Source organism: Balearica regulorum, chromosome 1, assembly GCF_011004875.1.
Source record: "Balearica regulorum gibbericeps isolate bBalReg1 chromosome 1, bBalReg1.pri, whole genome shotgun sequence".
NCBI classification, from domain to species: domain Eukaryota; kingdom Metazoa; phylum Chordata; class Aves; order Gruiformes; family Gruidae; genus Balearica; species Balearica regulorum.
The window spans coordinates 22,598,314-22,616,211 of NC_046184.1; the positions used below are offsets into that span (position 1 = coordinate 22,598,314).

Here is a 17,898-nt window from a genome sequence, read left to right on the forward strand (position 1 = left end):
GTGCAGCTCAGGAGTGCAGGAGGCCAAGACCCCCACATCCCCCTGCTCCACATTCACCCCAAAGATGTCAAAGTCGGGAGTCACTGGTTTCTCCCTTTGCTTTAATGCCTGGAGTAAGACATTCCCACACAGGTAGGCTGATACCTCCTGGACATCAGGGCACCCCCTCCATGTTGTCTTTGAGAGGCTCATACTGTCCCAGATTTCTGATCACCAGCCTTAAGATCTAGCCCCCCAGCATCTCACTGGCAGGCAGGGCTCTGATAATTGCCCCTACCTTGGGCCATGGCAGCCCAATGGCAGTCACCATCCACTTTGCTGCCCCATGTATGAGGGGAGCACACTGCTCCAAGGTCCAAATTCAGTTTACCCACATGGGCCATTCCTCCTTCTGCTTCCTCTAAACCTTCTCTTTCCTGGACATATACCCCACTCCCTGGCCTCTATCTCCCTCCATCAGCTTTACTTTCCTTGCGCCCGTGGCACCCACCCTTGGCACAGACAACTCTCCCTGCACCTCCAAACTCCAGCCGTCCCCATCCCACACCTCCAGGTCCCACTCTGCCTTACTGAGAGCCACCACCTTCCTCCGATCCAAACCCTTCCTCAGCGATAGCAGGGTGCCCAGGCACTGCACTTTCCTTCTCAGCCGGGCGTTCTCGGACGCCTCAGCCCTCAGCTCGTCCCTCAGCTTGCGCAGCTGCTGGGCCTGCTCGTTCAGCAGCGAGCTATGGCACCTCAGCGCCAGGGTTTCGTTTCGAGCCACCTGCAGATTGTTTTGCAGGTTCTGGATACGCTGCTCCTTCACCACCACCTGCAAGACGCGGGCCGGATCGAGCAACAGCCACTGCAGGGCCGAGCACCTCTTCTCCCCCTTGGGATGGCAGATGGACACGCAATTCAGCCAGAGCCTTTCCGCAGCTCTCAGGGTGCGGTCCTGCCCAAGGACCTTACAGCCCCACGGGTCTCCCCCGTGCTCCATCATGGCCTGTACCAGCAGACCCCTCTCCTGCTGGCTCAGGGAGCTTTCCGCCTCCTCCTTCTCCCCCCCCTCGTTAGCCAGGACATCCTAACGCCAGCCAGCCCAGGCGAGCGCCGAGCCGGGACAGCGTGCCGCCCCCCGGGGCTCCCCCTCTTCGGATCCGGCGTCCGAGGCGCAGCTGAGGCGAACGGACCGTCCGCCGACTAACGGACGCGACACCAGGGCACCGGCAAAGCGGCAGCACACCCTCCGCACCCCTCCCGCGTCCCGCCGCGACCTGGTAGCGGCTCCAACCGGCTGCCCCTCGCGATGCCTCCGGGTGAGCTGAGCCCGCCCCGCCGCGGGGCCGGCTTTTACACCCGTTCCCGGTACCGGGGCTGGGGCCGCTCTGTGCACCCCCCGCCACCTATCCCCTCCCACACACCGCCGGACCCTGCCTTGCTACGTCCGTGCCCCCACCGAGCGGTGGGCGGGGCTCTCCGGCACCGTGGCTCTGGCCCCGCCCCCTCCCCGCAGGCAGGCGGATGGCCGCGGCGCTGCGTAGCGGCCGGCGCTTTCCCCTGCTGCTGCTGCCGGCGGGTCCGGGTCGCCCGGGCCGGCTCGGCTCCCCGGGTGCTGCCATGGAGCAACCCGCCGCTCTCCCGGCGCGGCCGGGCAGCCCCGAGGGCGGCGCGCAGGCAGGCGGCGGGGGCTGGCTGGGCGCGTTGCGCTTCGACAACCTGGCGCTGCGCTCGCTGCCGGTGGACGCCTCAGAGGACGGCGGGCCGCGGGCCGTGCCCGGCGCCTGCTTCTCCCGGGTGCGGCCCAGCCCGCTGCAGAATCCGCGGCTGGTAGCCATGTCGCTGCCGGCACTGGCGCTGTTGGGGCTGGAGGCGCCCGCGGCCGATCGGGAGGCGGCGGAGGCCGAGGCGGCGCTGTACTTCAGCGGGAACAGGCTGCTGGCGGGCTCGGAGCCGGCGGCGCACTGCTACTGCGGCCACCAGTTCGGCAGCTTCGCGGGGCAGCTGGGCGACGGCGCCGCCATGTACCTGGGCGAGGTGCTGGGCCGCGGGGGCGAGCGCTGGGAGATCCAGCTCAAGGGCGCTGGCCTCACCCCCTTCTCCCGGTAAGGCCCAGCGGGGCGGCCCGGCCAGGCCCAGCCGGGGGCGGGGAGCGAGGCGGCGGGGAGGGACGATGCCGGGATAGCCCGGTGAAGCCCGTTTTTGGACGAGTTGCTCCTCCATGCCCCCCTGCGGGGAGAGACTGGGGACGGGCCTCCCTGGGTGCTAACTGCATTAGCACGGTGCTTTTCCAGCTGGTTTTGTGCCGAGGGTCATTCCCCGAGGCAGAGGTCATCTCTTAAGCCCTCGTGTGTGTGTGTGTGTGTTTGTTTTATCTTCGGTGCAGCAAGTGTAATGCTTAAATGCCAAACCAGAAGGTGGCAAAATTTTCCCCTGGAAAGTAAGGCTGTAATTGCATCTCCTTCAGGCGATACGTTACCTCGGTCCCTGCTTATCCTCCTCTGAGGTTTTTTCCTACTTAGGAAGAGGCAGACAGTGATGAAAGTGGGGACAGCAGTGTGTAATAGCCACCTGACTGTTTGCTGCCATATTGTCCTATGGCCCACACAAGCAGTATTTAAAATGCGGGTGTTCAGTTTGTGCTGCCAGTCCTTCTGCTTGCTGCCAGCAGTGCCTTCCCTCTGTCCTTCCTGGCTGGAATGGCATACTGACCAAATCCCTGCAAGGGATGGATGGCGATCTTCATTAGCTGGTTTAGTCTGCACAGCTTTAAATCTTTCAGGTCACTTTTCCCACTTGCATTTCCTATATTTTCTGTTCCAGCTGTACACAGGCTCAGTAACACCTTAGTTTCATGCACGTGGTGCTCTGAAGACCTTTTTCAGGTCTGTAAAGGTTAAGGAAATCCCAGTGAAAATCCTAGATACGGTGGTAGCATTGTAGGTCTGCCCTGGGCAGCTCTCCTGCTTCCCTGTGGCTTCTGCAGTGCTGGGAGCGTGGGCTGAGAACCACCCGTGCCTGTGCCGTTTACTTGATATCTATTAAATAAGCTGGTTTGCTATCTGCTGTCTGTTTAGGTGTTTGGTTTTTTTAATGCAGCTGCCATGCGTGCCTGTATTTAACACCCCATTTCTACGTTGCTTACCCAGAAAGATCAAAAATAATACTATTTTTCAAGAGGTATAACAGTAGCCATTTTAGTAAGAGGAAACCAGGGCTTTATTATATAATATACTTGTCCAAAACTTTTTTGAAAGACTCTATTGAGTCAATAAACACAACAGAGTTAATGATTAGAAGGGATATGTGTAACTGGAAGGTTTATTTTCTTTGTCAGTTTAATCAAACTTTAACAGAAATTCGAAGGTCCTGCTTTTGTTCTCAGATCTGCGACTACTTTGTGTGACTGTTGATGGAGCGTGTCACTTCTGGGCTTTTGTTTCCACTGCTAAGGGGGAGACAGGAGTTCCTGCCTTTATGGCCTGAAAACTGTCCGTGTCTTCTTGTTGCAGACAAGCTGATGGTCGGAAAGTCCTGAGGTCGAGCATACGGGAGTTCCTGTGCAGCGAGGCTATGTTTCACCTAGGAATACCAACAACAAGGGCTGGAACATGTGTGACATCAGACTCGAAAGTCATCCGTGACATATTTTATGATGGGAATCCAAAAAGTGAAAAGTGTACAGTTGTTCTCAGAATAGCTTCTACATTTATAAGGTAGAAGCCTCTTTTGTTGTTTTGTTTTGTTTTTAAAACCAAGCACAGCAGTCTTTTAAAATACCAAAAATACCATTTTAAGTGTATTTCCATAACAGTGCCATTTGCATGTGTCTTCTTGTGGAGGCTTGGAACTCTTGGAAGCTGCTGCTCTTGTCCAGCAGATGGGATGCGCTGGTGTCTTTGCATCCAGGCAGATAAGCACTAAGGATGCGAGCCTGGTAGAAAGAAGAACTAAGTTCTGCAGACCTCAGAAGAGATTTTTCATGCTTATGCCCACCCAGAATACATGCTTTTTTATGTTGGTAGTGGTGGTGGATTATAGCTCTACCCTTAATTCCAAAGCTATTCTAATGTAGTATTGTCAAAGTTTGGGTGTACTTTCCCTGCCTGAGAAGCGTATGAGGTTCCTGCTCTGATACAAAACATTAAGAGTTTCAGGAAGTTGCATGCTTCTTGTAAGGTAACATAATATTAGAGGAGGGGGTGGCATAAGGAATATGTACATGTATATGTATGTGTATAATGTGTGCATGCCTGTGTGCGTGTGTGTATATATATGTGGAAAAATCTCTCTTACACACATGATACGCAAGCTAGTGTTTTCAATAAGTCCTATTTCTTTATATTTACTCAGGATAAGAATTTTTCTGTAGAAATGGTTGTAAGAAACTTTAATGAGCTGGTCTTCAGTACTGGCTAGGGTCTTGATCTGTCAGTGTAGTTACATGTGGATGTATGTGCTTCCTTGCCTTGAGTCACTGAGCCTCCCTAGGTTTGCTGTAGGTATCTTGCGGCTCTTTTCTCTCGGTCAGTTGAAGGATTGGTGTTAAATTCAAGAGATGCTGTGTTACTGCAACAGCAGTAAATGTTTTTACTGCATGTACTATTAACTTCATTTCACATTACCAGATAATACTAAAACATGTTTTTATTATTTGAAAACAGATTTGGTTCTTTCGAAATCTTTAAACCTACTGATGAATACACAGGACGCAAGGGTCCCAGTGTTAACCGAAATGATATTCGAATACAGATGCTTGATTATGTGATTAGCACTTTCTATCCAGAAATCCAAGAGGCTTATTCAGACAACAGTATTCAGAGGAATGCTGCTTTCTTCAAAGAGGTAAGAAAGATCAGATTCTCTTCGTAAAACCATAGTGCTTGTCTTTAGGAGCTTCATCTGCAAGCACAGATGACTGAAGTTGGTTAATAAACTTGTATTGTCCAATTGCCTGAACTATTCTGTTCTTTGGAGAAAACACTCTTATTAATAGAGCTGCTTATCGATGAAAGCAATGTCGATAGTGATCAAACCAATGAAAGTGTTTTAACCTTTTTGATAGTACATCATGATTTCTCTGCTTTGGGAGAGCTTCCCAAAACTGCTCTCCATTTGCTGAGTGTCTTAGACTGCGAGGTGGAATTCTGGTCTGACTGTAAGATGATGAGTTGACGGTACCGAGACGTCACTTGCAAGGCATCATCTTGTAAAACACTGAGAATGTTGAGTCACTTGCTGTCTCATTTTCCATATTACAAACAGGAATGTTGACTGCCAATCACTTTAACTTCAGGCTTTAGAATTTAAATGTTTAAAGGCAGTCAGGCACTGCGAGGGCTTTCCTGAGGAAGTTACAAAACCTCCAACTTTGGGAATGGTAAGATCAGATGAGAGAAATATGTCTTAGATGTGGTGTAGTATCAGGTCGTTCTGCAGTGGCCCAGAGGAGAGGCTGGGTGATTTCTAAGATCCATTTTGAACCCATTTTCAATTACTGTATAAATTTAGACCTTAACAATTACAGGAGATCCATATTAAAAATCAGAACTATAACATTAGTAAGTGTAGAATTGCTGTATTTCTAATTGAAGTAAAATATAGCTAAATTAATTGGTATCTAAACTTTATCTCCTGTGTATACTTTTTGCCTCACCGTTGATATTGTATTGCTATTCTTGACATGGAATTTCTGTTGCTATATTCCTTTGTCTCAGTGAGCAAAGAAAGAATTTGGAGTGAGGGACTAAGATGCTTCTCTTCATGTTTTAGTGATTACTATATAATAATGTTAGCCTTGCAGAAGGGATCAAGTTTGAAATTACTGGAGAACTGTAATAAAGGCTCCGATTTGGATCACCTGAAGTTCAAATAATGTTACAATCCAAATAATCTAGCCAGTAAACGGAATAATTTAAAAATACCACAGTCCAATATATTTAATTAGTCTACGTAAAAGCAGTCATGAGGCTTTGAAATCTGAAATGATCTGGTGGGGACTGAGGGAATGGCTGCAACATAATGCATGTTCATAACAGACCGATAAAGGGTCAGAAGGCAGGCTTAAAATCTGACATTCTTTAAATTTTGTGGGTGTTGAATTTGTGTTGTGGGGTAGGTTTGTGATTTTTTTTTTTCTTTAACACAACCTGTGCATACTTGCATTAGTCCTTCAAAAGCAGGGTGTGGTGTAGTCCACCACTGGCTGCCGAAGAGTTTAACTTCACTGGACAGGCCTTTTGTGTTTGAACGATTGGAGTTGATGAGAACTGTGTCTTGTCACCCACGAAGGGCATGTCCAGCTCTGTAGTTGATGGCACACTTACTTTCTGATGGCAGAAAAGCCGTGGGACTTGGGGATCTTTGTGGATGTGTGTGTGTGTGCCCAGTCCTGCCTCTTTCTGCTTTTGGCTGCCTTTCCTGGCCCAGTTACTACTGGTTTACTCCTCCCATCCTGGCATCCTTTCTTTATTGCCCCCATCTCCATTGCTGTGTGTGTTTGTTGTGCTCCTCCAGCCTGTGCCTGTCCGTGCTCCACGTGTGTGCTAGCATTGCCTCCCGATGTTTTCTCTCCTCCTTAGTGGAGACTTCCTATTCCTGTCTCCATCTGAAAAGCATGTCAGTCCCTTACCTAATTTGACAAACACGTCTATCTTTTTTAATAGTGGGGAAGGGCTGTGAGCTCAACTCTGATGTGTTTTATCTTTCTTTTTCTATTGTGGAAGAAATGGAAGAAAAAAGTATGAGTGATGGCATTTGACAGTGCTGTCTAGAAAGTAAACACCATTTTCCGTGCTTCTCAAATAATTTGTAGGTGTTATTTAAATTTAAATGAGCATGTCCTTGAGATAATGCTCTCATTTATGTATACACCATACTTGTTTTCTAGCATGGCTAGCAGTAGAAAAATGTGATTGAAAAGAACGAAGGTCAAAGTGAGTGCAAAGCCATCTCTTTTTAATGAGTATACACATCTCTGAAGCTTTACGTGCCCAAGCTTTACTTGCTTTCAGGTGTTCTCATTAGCAGGATTTATTTTTTTATCGGAACACTGGCAGTGTGTCATGCATTCCTACAAAGACATGCAGCAGTCATGAATTGCGTTACCACTGGCGTGCTGTCATCCCAACCCTGGCGGCCTGGATTTTTTTTATTTTTAAGTTTTGCCATCATCGTGGCTCAGAGCTGTTGTGCAGGGCGTGTCTCCCCTACTGGTTTATGACATGCTGGTAATCAGTTTTGGACACGTGTAGCTACTTGGAGTGCCTTCTCCTCTGCTAACTAGCTTGGTTTTGTTAAACCTTAATACATTGCATTTACATTGCATTTGGGGAGAATAGTTGCTTTAAATTTCTATACATTGATAGCTATTGGGGAAGATGAGTAATTTTTAGGTATGAAAATAGTTTGGTTTAAAAGTTTTAGCTAATGACTACATAAAATTTTTATTTACAGCAATTTGGTAAAGTATTTAGAAACACCCAGGTTTATTTAAAAGCCAGGTTGGCTTCCTGAATTTTAGATTTCATAGGGCATATCTAGTTGTAGTTGGCAGGTGGGCTAATTTAATTAAATAACTAGAACTATTTTAAAATATTACACTATTTATTTGAAGAATGAGGCACATGCAGTGATTGCAGTCAAGGATTCCACAACAATAACTCTCAGTTAAGCAACTGAAAAACCTCTGGTGAAGCATGCGTTTGGTGAAGAATTGCATTTAAATAAAATTCTTGGAATGTTTTTACTTTGTAGCTTTTTTCCCACTCTTAGCAAATTAAGGGAATTGCTTATCAGTGCTAAAACTTCTTAGCAGGGTATAATTTTTTGTGTTAAATTATATTTTTTTAGTTGCCTTCCTGTAAATCACTCCTATATACCAGGTAAACCAGAAGACTAACTTTACATTGGGCTTTGTTGCACATAGTAATATTATTTCTTAGGCTTTGCTTATGTTTTCTCCTGCCTGTAGTTAAAGGGTCTTTAAAATTAGTAGTAAGCAAAAGAGTATGTTTGTGTAATGTCTAGAGTAGTAGGAAAGCCTGGTGTCAAACAGTTTACCTTATTTCAGTGTTCTGTCTGCAGTACATTTTGAAGCTGTCCAGTTGACTTGCAAGTCAAGCATGGAAGGAAAGAAGAGGAAGCAAGCAGAAATGGGGGAGTGAGAAACAGAGCAGTTGCTAACAGGAGGAGAGAGGCAAGCTGTCTTTAAGATATTTGTGTGTATGGCGTACTGCCAGAATCAGTTTCCATCAGAGCTGTAGAAGGATCAGTTCAGACTAGGAAATGCTTGGAAATACGTGAATGTATTGGAAATATATGGTGTTGAAAAAGGAAAAAAAAAAAATCTCTTTTAGATAACAAAACGGACAGCAAGATTGGTTGCAGAGTGGCAGTGTGTTGGGTTTTGCCATGGTGTGCTGAATACAGATAATATGAGCATAGTTGGACTGACCATTGACTACGGCCCTTTTGGATTTATGGACAGGTCAGTGTGGTATAATATTTGAAAAGTGCGTATGTATTTGCTATGTAGAACAATCCTGATATTCATGATTGCTTTAATATTTTAACTGTAAAGTAGATTTATGAGCCCTCTTTATGGCAAAATAGATGAACTTAGTTCTAGTTGTCCTGTAATTCTTCTTTTCAACTTCTTTTTAACTGTATTCACAACATTTCTAGCTGTTAGACTGTTCTTGTAGCCTGTGGAGTTTCTGTTTGCGAGGGTAGGAAAATATCTAATAAGGTAACTTTGGGAAAAGAATCAAAAAGGAGCGTTCCCTTTCCATTTTTTTAGTTTCCTAAAGGAGACTAAAATAATAAATATGATACTTATCACAATATTGGTGTCTAGATAACTAGAAGAATGCTAACAATTTCTTCATTTGTAGATATGACCCTGAGCACATTTGCAATGGTTCTGATAATACAGGGCGCTATGCTTACAACAAGCAGCCAGAGATTTGCAAGTGGAACCTGGGGAAGCTTGCAGAAGCTCTAGTTCCAGAGCTGCCCTTGGAAATAAGTGAACTCATCCTGGAAGAGGAATATGATGCAGAATTTGAGAAACATTATTTGCAAAAGATGAGGAAGAAACTAGGCCTAATCCAGCTGGAATTAGAAGAAGATAGTAGACTGGTGTCTGAACTCCTTGAAACCATGCATCTCACAGGTTGGTCAGGAGCACCACAGTGGGTGGTTGTTTAATAGCTCATCAGTATTTTATAGTCAAAGCAAAATATAGGTTTTGTCTTGCCCTTACAAGATAGCAGCCTTGTGCAGGTACCTTGTCATCTGAGAGAAGAGCAAGAAGCTGAAAAATAATTACCTTCTTGTGAACTGTGTTCAAGGCAGTCGTTGCCTTGATAGAAGGCTCCCCGTGTCTCGCACTTGCACCCTCACTGAGGGAGCAGTTTATTTCCCTGTTCAGAGAGGTGACCTGTACTGCTGCGCAGGGTGGGTAGGAAGAAAATATCAGACCTGTTTTCCTGCTGATTTATTAGTTGCGTTACTCAGAGTTTTCTTTTTCAGGTGGAGATTTCACAAATATTTTCTACTTGCTGAGTTCATTCTCAATAGACTCTGATCCTTCAAAATTGGAAGAATTCTTAGAAAAGCTTACAAGTCAGTGTGCTTCTGTGGAAGAACTGAAAGTTGCTTTCAAACCACAGATGGATCCCAGGTAATACTCTTCTTTACCAAAATACTTTTGGCCCATGCTTTTAGTTTGATCATAACCACAATGAACTCTGCATGTGATGTAATATTTGACTAAATAATCACTGCATTCTGGGCTAAGTATAACCTAAATGCACGCTTTGGGCTCTGAAAACTGTGGTGCCATCCATGTCCCATTTGATGGGTTAAGTTCTACAGCTGAACTGCTCCGGGCATGGAAAAACGGTAAGTTTTGTTCAACAGCTGCTTAGGATAGGGATTGCAGCAGTTTTTCACTTTTTAGGGCAATGGAAAGGAAGGAATGAATTTGCCTTTTTTTTTTTTTTTTTTTCCCCTAGCATCTTCCCAGATGGGGGAAGAAATTGAAGTGAGGATATTTTGGGTAGGGTGTTGTGTCTTATCTTCCCACCACCCCCCCTTCCCCCTCCCCCCCCCCCCCCCCCCCCCCCCCCCCCCCCCCCCCCCCCCCCCCCAATTAATAAGTGTTCCCTGAAGGTAATGAACCTACTTTTTCTATGTGTTGATATCACAATTAGCTTGTGGAAAGCAGGGAGTTGGGAAGATGGGCTGGTGTGAAACTTGTTCATACAAGTTTGGTGTTACGCCAAGGTGGTTGGCTATAGTAATCTATAATTTTTGAGAGATTACTGATTATTTAAGTTTTAGTGATGATACAGTAAAATGAAAGGGAACTAAATTAAGGTGGTGGATACTGCTTAAGTTCCAGGTTTCAGCTACTTTGAAATTGTAAACAGGTATCATGAGGATAGCTCATGTGACAAATAAGACAATGGGTTTTTTTAAACATGATTTTCAGGCTTAGAGGAACGTGAAAATTAGCCATAAATCATCTTTATATGGATGTAAAGCTTTGCAGGGCCATAGTCCTGTGTTAATGTGAGTACATAGCTGATTTTTGTGACAGCACTTGGGTATCACAGAGCTGGGCACATCAGATGTGTAAGTCAGATTTGAATAGTAATTTTGAGTTTATATAAACTCAAAAATCAAAGCACCTAGCTTATCTCTGCTTATGAAAAGTAGGAAAATATAGTCTGCTATAATGAGTAGTCTGTTTTGAGGTCCAGGAATAATGTTTCTTTTCTCCTTTGTTTATAAATGCCTTCATAGAAGGAAATAAAAATACACTTGGTGTGTTTTGATATGCTGCAACTTAATGCTCTTTGGGTTTTTTATTTTACTTTTTGCGCTAGTGCAGTTACTAATCCAGGAAAAATGAAAGTTGTCTAGCATGGTATCGAAAATAAGGTGAAGCTGTTGTACAGCACCAGCGAACACAGGCAAATGTAAAAAGATACAATCCTAGTCAAACTTGCAGCAAAATAGCCTGGATATTGTTAGGAATTTACTACCACAAAGCAGTTCTCATTTTATGATTTAGACTGGCTAAATAAAATAAAAAAATAAACTGTTGTCTCATATGACTTAAATGAGGTATCTTTCCCCATTTGATTTGGGGTTTTCTTAGTACTGGTAAGATTAGTAGGTAAGATTAGGATCCTTATTCTGCATGCTATTACAGTATTAATGTTAGGAAAAGAAATTTAAAAAAACCCAACCCTATGGATTCTGTATTATCTTGGTACCTAAGTAAGATCAAATTTCAAATTAATTTCGAAGTTCCAGGGGTGTTTTAATGAGAACAGCACATCTAAGCCCAACTGGTAATTCTGCAAATCTACTGTCTGCACTTCGGGTACCGTGGGAATGTGAATTAAACACACTGAAGAAGGGAAAAGGAACAGTAAATTTAGTATAACTTATTATAAATCTTTCTGTTAATTATAAAGTACTGTTATTTAACTTCTCTAGAGAAATCATAGGTTATTGGGAATGTTTTCATATCTACTTTATGGTTGCAAAAAGATGGTTCTTGACGGGCAGCTCATCTGTTTGTTTCTCTTGTTCCCAGACAACTGTCAATGATGCTAATGTTGGCTCAGTCTAATCCTCAGCTGTTTGCATTAATTGGAACAAAAGCTAATATAAATAAAGAATTAGAACGCATTGAACAATTCTCTAAACTGCAGCAGTTAACAGCAGCTGATTTACTAAGCAGAAATAAAAGAAACTGGAAAGAATGGCTGGAGAAATACAGGTGAGGTTTGTCAGTATTCCGAGCAGTGTATTTGTTCTGCATTTTATTTGAGAACAGCATGCCTGTCTCACGAAAGACACCTTGTCTCAAAGTATATAGGTTGGGAGGGATGTGAGGGGCATGCAACTCCAAATATTAACTACTATAAGATCAGTATCTGTGTTGCTGTGAAAGTTCAAGGGCACCTGAGTATTTTGTTTAGTAGATTTTGGAGAGGGGTGAGGGGTATATAAATCAGCTTGCATCAAATCTAGTATTAAAAGTGCTTTGAGAATGTTGATTCTAGAAGAGACTCATTTCATTTGTGAGCTATTAAGTGCTCAGTAACTGCAGCTGACTGGTCTCAAGTATTTTATCCTTTTACATTTTTTTCCTGAAAGAAAAGTCTGTGTACAGAAAGCAAGAAGTATTCTTTATCAAAGAGTAACATGGCCAGAAAAAAAATTTCCAGACTTATTCTAACAGGCATAATTTAAAATCCTAAAAATTCACTGTTAGCAGGAATTTTTCTATAAAGAAAGTAAGTGGTGTCTGCTGCCTGGATTAGGTCAGGACTCCTTTCCTCACCTGGCTGCCTGTGGTCTTGTTCTCCAGCGGGGCTGAGAATTTTAGTAAGGATTCCTGCTAGTGGGTAGATCAATCTGCCTCTGTATTGTATCCCTTCACTTTTAACAGAACATCAAAAGCTTTAACCAATAAATAAGCGTAGAAGTATTTAAGCCACGTTCTGAATGTGAAGGGTTTTGCAGAGCAATGCACCAGTGTGCGTGCATGTGTGTTGGGGCGGGTGCTGGGGGTGTCTTAATCTGACTTTTCAGAGAACGTGCAAGGTGTGCCACTTCCTCAAGCCTGGTCAGGACCTGTTAATGTCTGTCATGCTGCTTTTAAATGAAATGGGGTTTTGTAATCTGTTGTGCTGGATTTTATAAACCGAGAGGATTATAGATGGCATAATATTTATTAAGAACTGCAAACTAAGGATCTCAAGACAAGGAAACGGGTCAACTTTTCCATGTGGATCTTGAACCAAACCAGTTGCTTTCACTTGCTTAATTTCAGAGTCCGTTTGCAAAAAGAAATAGAAAGTGTTAGTGATGCTGATGCCTGGAATACTGATCATGTGAAGGTCATGAATTCAAACAATCCAAAATATATCTTGAGAAATTATATTGCCCAGAACGCCATAGAAGCAGCTGAAAATGGGGATTTCTCAGAGGTATGCTGTTACTACTTAACATCTCTCTAGGTTTGCGTGGATGTATAGTCTGTTGATGACAGACATTATGTTAGGCAAGATTCATTCTGGCATCTCAGGCAGTTAGGGGATTGGGAATGTGCTGGTCAGACAGTCTGCAGTATTTTTGAGGGAGCCGTGATTTTGATGACTGCAGAACAAAGAAAGGAACTGAAAATTTGAATCTGAACTTCACCAGCTTTTGTAGGCTGATCCCAGGACAAGATGCTTACCTCTGCTTTTACTGTCTTATACATGGCATTTACCATGGGAGGCAGTTGGGGATGAATTTATACTTGTTCCATGCTGTGCTGTTATCTTTTAAAAGTCCTGGCTTTCACCTGTGGAGTTCAGTATGTGGATTGTTACATGCAGAATATGGGAAAATTATTTTATTTTGAGAAATTATATAAGAACTTGTATTTGAGACTTGCATTTCAAGTTATTTGAGCTTGAGTTCCATACAGATACACAAACTCAGAGAGTTATGACTTCATAGGTTTCTGTTTATTTGATATGCATATTGTTCATCTATTTAATATTTGGTTTGTCTGGAGTTTGTGTCTTAAATACACTCGACCGTTTATTTGCTGTGAGATTCTTCTCTACATGATTCTGCCTTTACTTTCTACATTGTCATAACTGTGCTGTCTTTTCTTTCTAGGTAAGAAATGTACTGAAACTCCTGGAGAATCCGTTCCAAGAAGCAGAAGGCTTCCGGGAGGTAAAGGAAGATGCAGAAGAGGAGGGAGCAAGTGCTACAGCAGCTGCTTGTGCTCAAGAGACCAGAAGCAGACTACCATACTGCAGTAAACCTCCACTATGGGCTTCAGAGCTCTGTGTTACATGATCTTCGTAACTGCCTTGTTTTATTTTTTGCTGTAAACTGAAGACTCTCATCCTCCTTCAGCAGTGAAGAATTCAGCAAGGCAAACATCAAAGTGCTATTAAGTTACTGAGACAACCCTACATTTGGATGCATCTGCAACAGTCTTCAGCTGTGCTTGGTATGAAGCACTTGTGGATATTGGAACAAACCAATGACAATCAACAGTCCATACACATCAGTAATTTAAATGTTTTGAGACTGAAAGTCTTTCCTTTATTCTTACTGCATTGCAAGTAGAGCAATATTTTCTGTTGAAGCAGGCTGAATTTCGAACATCCAAATGGAGTTGTTATGTGAAGACAAAAATAGCGAAAGTCAGGAATCTGATCTGTTTTTGTCTGATGTCTTAACTAATAGTACTTCTCACGTTTATTTACTGCTTTCTCTATGCAGGGACTTTTAGTCCTCTAACGGAGGAATAGATTCAGTGTTGCTTGTTTTAAGCTATGTTTCATTTAATTAAGTAGCTCATTTCTTGTGAACCTTCAGACTGATTATCTGTTTTTACAGAATTTATGCAGGCTAAGGTGGGGTGAGCAATTGAATGTGGTGTTTTGTTTTGTTTTGTTTTTTTTTAATACAATAAGAGCAGAATTAAGGGAGACTATGTATATTTGCACTTGAAAATCATGGTGGTAAAGTTTATTCAGGTTCAGTATGTTTGCATACAACATGCGTAAATATTTACTAAAATCATGGATCCAGTTTGTCAGCCGATTGACTCTGGCAAGGTCAGTTAGCCAAATTAGAATGAACCTTAAACTACCGCAGTACTCAAATCCAAGTTCATCATCTATATATTTGTGTACTCTTTGTAGAGTCTCCTTGTATAAGAAGCACGCAGGTGGGGCATCTGTTCGTTCACACTGGTCCGTGGGATTCTTTCATTCCGCCTCTGGTCTTGTACTGCTTAGTTTGCTTCCATGGTCTTTGAAAATCTTTACGCTGAAAGCTGCTGTTCAGGTGTCTATAAGATGATAGAGGATATGGGAGAAGGATGGGAGCTGACTTGCTTGCAGGTTACTTATTGATAGTATTTCATGTCAGCAAAAAAAAGTTGTTCCATAGTTAGCTATTACTTACCTTTCTGAGCTTCTTTCTAAAGGACTGTACTACTGATTCAGATACCTGAAATCTTGGGAAAAGTTTGATTTAATGCAAAGGTTTCTCTCTTCCAAAGAGACCACCGTCTTACACTGTGAGTTTACGCGTACTCTAGTAAATTCTTCCTCCACCTCTGTGCAAGCTTGGTATTAGCTCAGGTTGAATTGTGCTCTTTTAAGTCTTCCTCAACATACGAGCTGTGGAAAAAGAGGGAGAACAGCTGGGCTACTGCTTATCCATCTGTGCTAATAATCAGTTTGTCCTCCTTGCTGCCACAGTAAATAGGTGATGCTTTGAATGTAAACATTCATTCTGTCTTGCCTTCGACCTGGAGAAACTGATGCCAGATAATGAGTTGTGACGGACTAGAATCTCTGACGAAGACGGCACTTTCTGTGACATTTCGGAGTCCTTGCGGAAAAGGACAACCGTGAAGGTGTATTTACCTAGTCCATGGAAGAATGGTGTAGTTGAAAGGGGAAGTACCTTGAAGAAGTGGGCAACAAGTGATGGGAGCCTGTGCCGCTGGCTGTCTTCTAGAGATAATGTGGTTTTGTAGGTGTTTTAGACCGTCATCGGGGATTATCCTTCCTCTGCACTCAGGGGTACTGGAACGAAGCGTTTAATGGAAACTTGAACAGAAAGTCAGCGCTGGATAAGAAGGACTGCGCCGGGGAGGGACAGGGAAGGGAAGCGTACTGGAAGTTTGAAAGATGCTCCAAACATACCCCTGACAAATTTGCAGAACCAGTGGTCTGTTACGCTGTGCCCAGTCCAGAAGGGAGTGATGGGGGGGACGTTGCTCCAAGCTGATCCACAGAACTCTGTGCTGATTTTGGTTCTCAATTTTTATCTTTTGTTTTGAGAGGCAGAGGGGAACAGTGTTTTGCAGGAGCTCTACCCAAGCTTTTGTCTTACCAGAATGGTCTAAGAAGTAATGATTTTACACCATGCTTAAGGGATCAAGTCTTTTTAACAGCACTCTGGTATTAATTTGGGGGGCGTGAGTAGATCTTTATTAATAGTGGTGTGGAGAAGGAGAATGATGATATAGCCCTGTGTTTGGACATAGGAGAACTTGAATTAACTACCAAATTATTTTGCATTTAACGACATATTTTGCACTTACAATGCCAAAATCATGGAGAGAGAGACTTCGAAATAACTTGCTAGCAATTTTATCCTTAAAAAGGGAAATTGAATGTAATAGTGAGGAATGAAAATGTGGTGTCATTTCTTGCTAAATACATTCTTTGCTTACCTATAGATCAAGTGCAAGAGGTGTAGAAAGCTTGAAATGATGAATGCAGACCCTTGGTGCGGCTGCTTTGGCGTGCCACTCAGTAAAGTTGTATTTGTAATAGATGCGGTATGTTCGCTGACTGGTAGAAATCCTCAGAGGGTATTCACGAAGTCTTAACTGTGCTGACGTTCAACTGCTCGGTTTCTCAGTGCATGCAATAATATTGATGCTTTGGGTTGGAAGAAGCATGATGATCAGAAGCCACGTGGAAGGCCTGTGCTCTTCTCGCACCCTCATTTCAGAAGACAGATAGTAGTTTCAGCTCTGATGATAGTGAGTTTCTTTTGTTCTTGTTCTGGAGCAGTGTGGAAGCAGGACGTTTTTCAGGACAATTACACCAAATTTTGTCCAGGTAAGAATATTATCTCTTAGCTTAGTTCTTCAGAGAGAAGGGAATACAGCTTGTAACATTTGAGAGTCTAAATACTTGAATCGTAAATTGCTTCTTGATTTTTACAGCTTGTATTTGCAGTAGGAAAACCTGAAAGTAATATTTCTTATTAGTCAAATATTCCACTTACTTAAAAGCCATGGACTTACGCTCAGAATAAATTGGTGACTCTTCACGTCAACAGCTTTCTCTGGAAACACTTGATCAGACTTTAATCTGTGGCTGTACAGCCTGAACTACCCTTGCATAAAAGCAAGTGTACCCAGATTACAAAACTGCAGTGAGAAGCTCTTGGAGACGTGTCTCTGGATATTCTCACGTGGTATGACTTCAAAAGATTTCACCATAATTCTGCTTCACGAGCTTGTAAATCTACAATTGCCGAATGTTTTGCTGTCAGCTCTCACTTTGGAATGGTTTGTGTTGTGGATTTGTGTTTGTTTTCGGTTGGTTTGTTTGGGGTTTTTTCCAAACAAGTGCTATGGCTTTCTTTGATTCTTTTATTAAAAAAAATTAAAAATGCAATTTTAATATTCTTGCCTATACCTATTTCCTGAAAGAGTTTTGCTGTTAACCATACTGTGCAGACTTTGTTTCTTTAGAAGTATTTGCTCTGTGTTAGCATCAGATGGCCAGGTCATATCACAGAAAGCTCACTGCGTATATTTGAGGAGTGAATTATTGCAGGTACAGTCTCCTGCCTCACCAGTGATTTTGGCAGTGTGCTTGCAGCAAGGTGAGGACCTTCACCTTTTTCAGAGAAACCTTGCTCCTAGTTACTTGGCCATAAAACCTGTATGCTGACCCGTCTTTAATTCAGTGATCTAAGGAAGAATAAAACCCACCACCTGATGTCAACAGATACAGGATGCGATTTCAAATTCTGCTTAGAGAAATAGGCCTTTGCATAGAAAATGAAGATGCATTTTGTTTGTTTAAACTTGATTTTGTAGTTTATGCAGATAATTTTTTTTAAAAGAGGTGGTAACATCTCAGTCCCTGGTGATCCTTAAAATGTCACTAGCACAGACTGTTCAGGGCCTTGTCTGGTTGGACCTGCATTAAGCAGGGATTGGACTAGGTGACCTCCAGAGATCCTGGCCAACCCTTGTGCCCTGTGACTGCTCAGGGCTGACTGCAGGTCAGTGCAGGGGTTCCTGCCTCCTGCGAGATCTCACCTGGGGACACTGGCAGC

General features: G+C 43.3%; 1 protein-coding gene across 1 annotated transcript; it reads left to right on the forward strand.

Moving 5' to 3' along the window:
- Nucleotides 1-1,480: 1,480 nt before the first annotated feature.
- On the forward strand, nucleotides 1,481-17,234 carry SELENOO (selenoprotein O). The gene is made up of 9 exons (XM_075742751.1): nucleotides 1,481-2,087; nucleotides 3,495-3,698; nucleotides 4,647-4,827; nucleotides 8,340-8,470; nucleotides 8,877-9,157; nucleotides 9,517-9,667; nucleotides 11,597-11,782; nucleotides 12,842-12,998; nucleotides 13,681-17,234. Exons 1-9 carry the CDS (start codon nucleotides 1,507-1,509, stop codon nucleotides 13,873-13,875), a joined length of 2,067 nt encoding a protein of 688 aa, XP_075598866.1. The 5' UTR covers nucleotides 1,481-1,506; the 3' UTR covers nucleotides 13,876-17,234.
- The last annotated feature ends 664 nt before the right edge of the window (nucleotides 17,235-17,898 follow it).